This window comes from Gavialis gangeticus, unplaced genomic scaffold, assembly GCF_001723915.1.
Source record: "Gavialis gangeticus isolate Ggan-Ray unplaced genomic scaffold, GavGan_comp1, whole genome shotgun sequence".
In the NCBI taxonomy this organism is placed as follows: domain Eukaryota; kingdom Metazoa; phylum Chordata; order Crocodylia; family Gavialidae; genus Gavialis; species Gavialis gangeticus.
In genome coordinates, this window is record NW_017728997.1 from 35,327,994 (window position 1) to 35,329,542 (window position 1,549).

General features: G+C 32.9%; 1 protein-coding gene across 1 annotated transcript in view; it reads right to left on the reverse strand.

The window, feature by feature from the left end:
* Window positions 1-74: 74 nt before the first annotated feature.
* Window positions 75-1,549, reverse strand: part of HDAC11 (histone deacetylase 11) — a 143,783-nt gene continuing 142,308 nt past the window's right edge. The window contains exon 10 of the mRNA XM_019505064.1: window positions 75-1,476. Coding sequence (XP_019360609.1) covers window positions 1,246-1,476 — 231 coding nt within the window. The 3' untranslated portion in view covers window positions 75-1,245. The remainder of the gene's footprint in view (window positions 1,477-1,549) is intronic.

Here is a 1,549-nt window from a genome sequence, read left to right on the forward strand (position 1 = left end):
TTAGGGTTTAATAGACATAAAATATTTTAACTACCTCCCAGTATCAAACTTAAACATTCATTAAATTTTTTAAAAAATAAAACAGTTATTTTTATCTCTTATTGACAGGAATGGTTAATAATGGTGACCATACCTAGAAAAATTCAAATAACTAGATCATTTACTAAACAAAGGACTCTAATGATATATATGTGAAGAGTGAAACTCTACTGCTTATCATTTCAATAATTTATATTTGGCAATTTTGACTCCTGGATAATAAATTCTTGGTCATTAATGAGTTATATATTCATTTCTTATTAATTTTTAAAGATTTCCAATCTATGTAAACATGAACTTTTTTGATCCTTCAATATTTTGAATTGCATGCTAATATTAGATGAGAAAAAACACTAAGAGCAAAATATTCAACAGTGACAAGATTATATTACTAGTACTGGTATAAACACAGAGAAGTATTATAGATTACTGAAGTGGGAAAAGATTTCTGACAACTGTTTGAATAAATATTGTTCCCTAATCTCACAGCAAAATGTGAGAGATTGCACACCTAGAGTTGTTTGCATATTGTTGAAAATCTACTCCAAAAAGTAGGTAAATTGAGTCACCCTTTCTATTACTCCTCTCCTCCCCACAGTTTCTTAGTATTCCTGCCTTTTCTGCTACTCTGTCCTCTCCACAGGATCTGAATTTCAAAATACATGATCAAAATCTGGAAAATGGAGGAGCAGCATAAAAAAAGCTGAATCTACATTTTAATTGTCTTTAAAAAGATTGAGAAGTCTTCATTCCAGACCGTTCTTGCTCTGGACTCTGCCTCCTTCCATGTACCAATGTCATTAAAGAGAGGCCTTGGACAGTTTTCAAATCTTACCCATGCAAGTCTTTTCAAGAAAACAGTAAACTCTCCACAGAAATAAGAGAAGTAATTAAAGCTTTCTACACCATATGATATAAAGACAAAGACACTGTTCTTAAGTGCACACCTAAATTAAACCTCAAATATATGTGGCTTTTCATATGACAGCTGCTCAAGAGGACTTCAGGAGTCAGTCAGACATTTAAAATTATTTTGGGACCACCTATTATAAAACATTAACAGAACTGAGTACAAGGCAAGTCAGTCTTTTGCAAATGTTAAATTAACCCTGATGGAGTTGTTTAGACTTCTTGTCCTTAAGTTTAACACACAATACAATTAGTAAGTTTTCTTTTCTCAAACTTAGTATTGCCTTACTGCAGTGACTAGTTAGTTAAATCTGAACTGGAACCTCTAATCATCAGCTCTACCTTGGGGTTTTCTGCTCCTCTGGTTGCTAGCTTGTTGTCAATAAGTCGCAGGTTGTGCAAATTAAGAATGGAATCAGCAATTATCCGTGCTGTCCTCTTCTGATAGCCTCCAGATGTCACCATCAAGATAGGGATCCTGCGGCTTCTGGCTGCCATGAATACTATTTCATCTCTTTTAACGATTCCCTAGATATTTACAACAATAATTAAAAAAATCAAAGTGAAATTATTTTAAATGTGATGGTTTAAGTTTTTACTA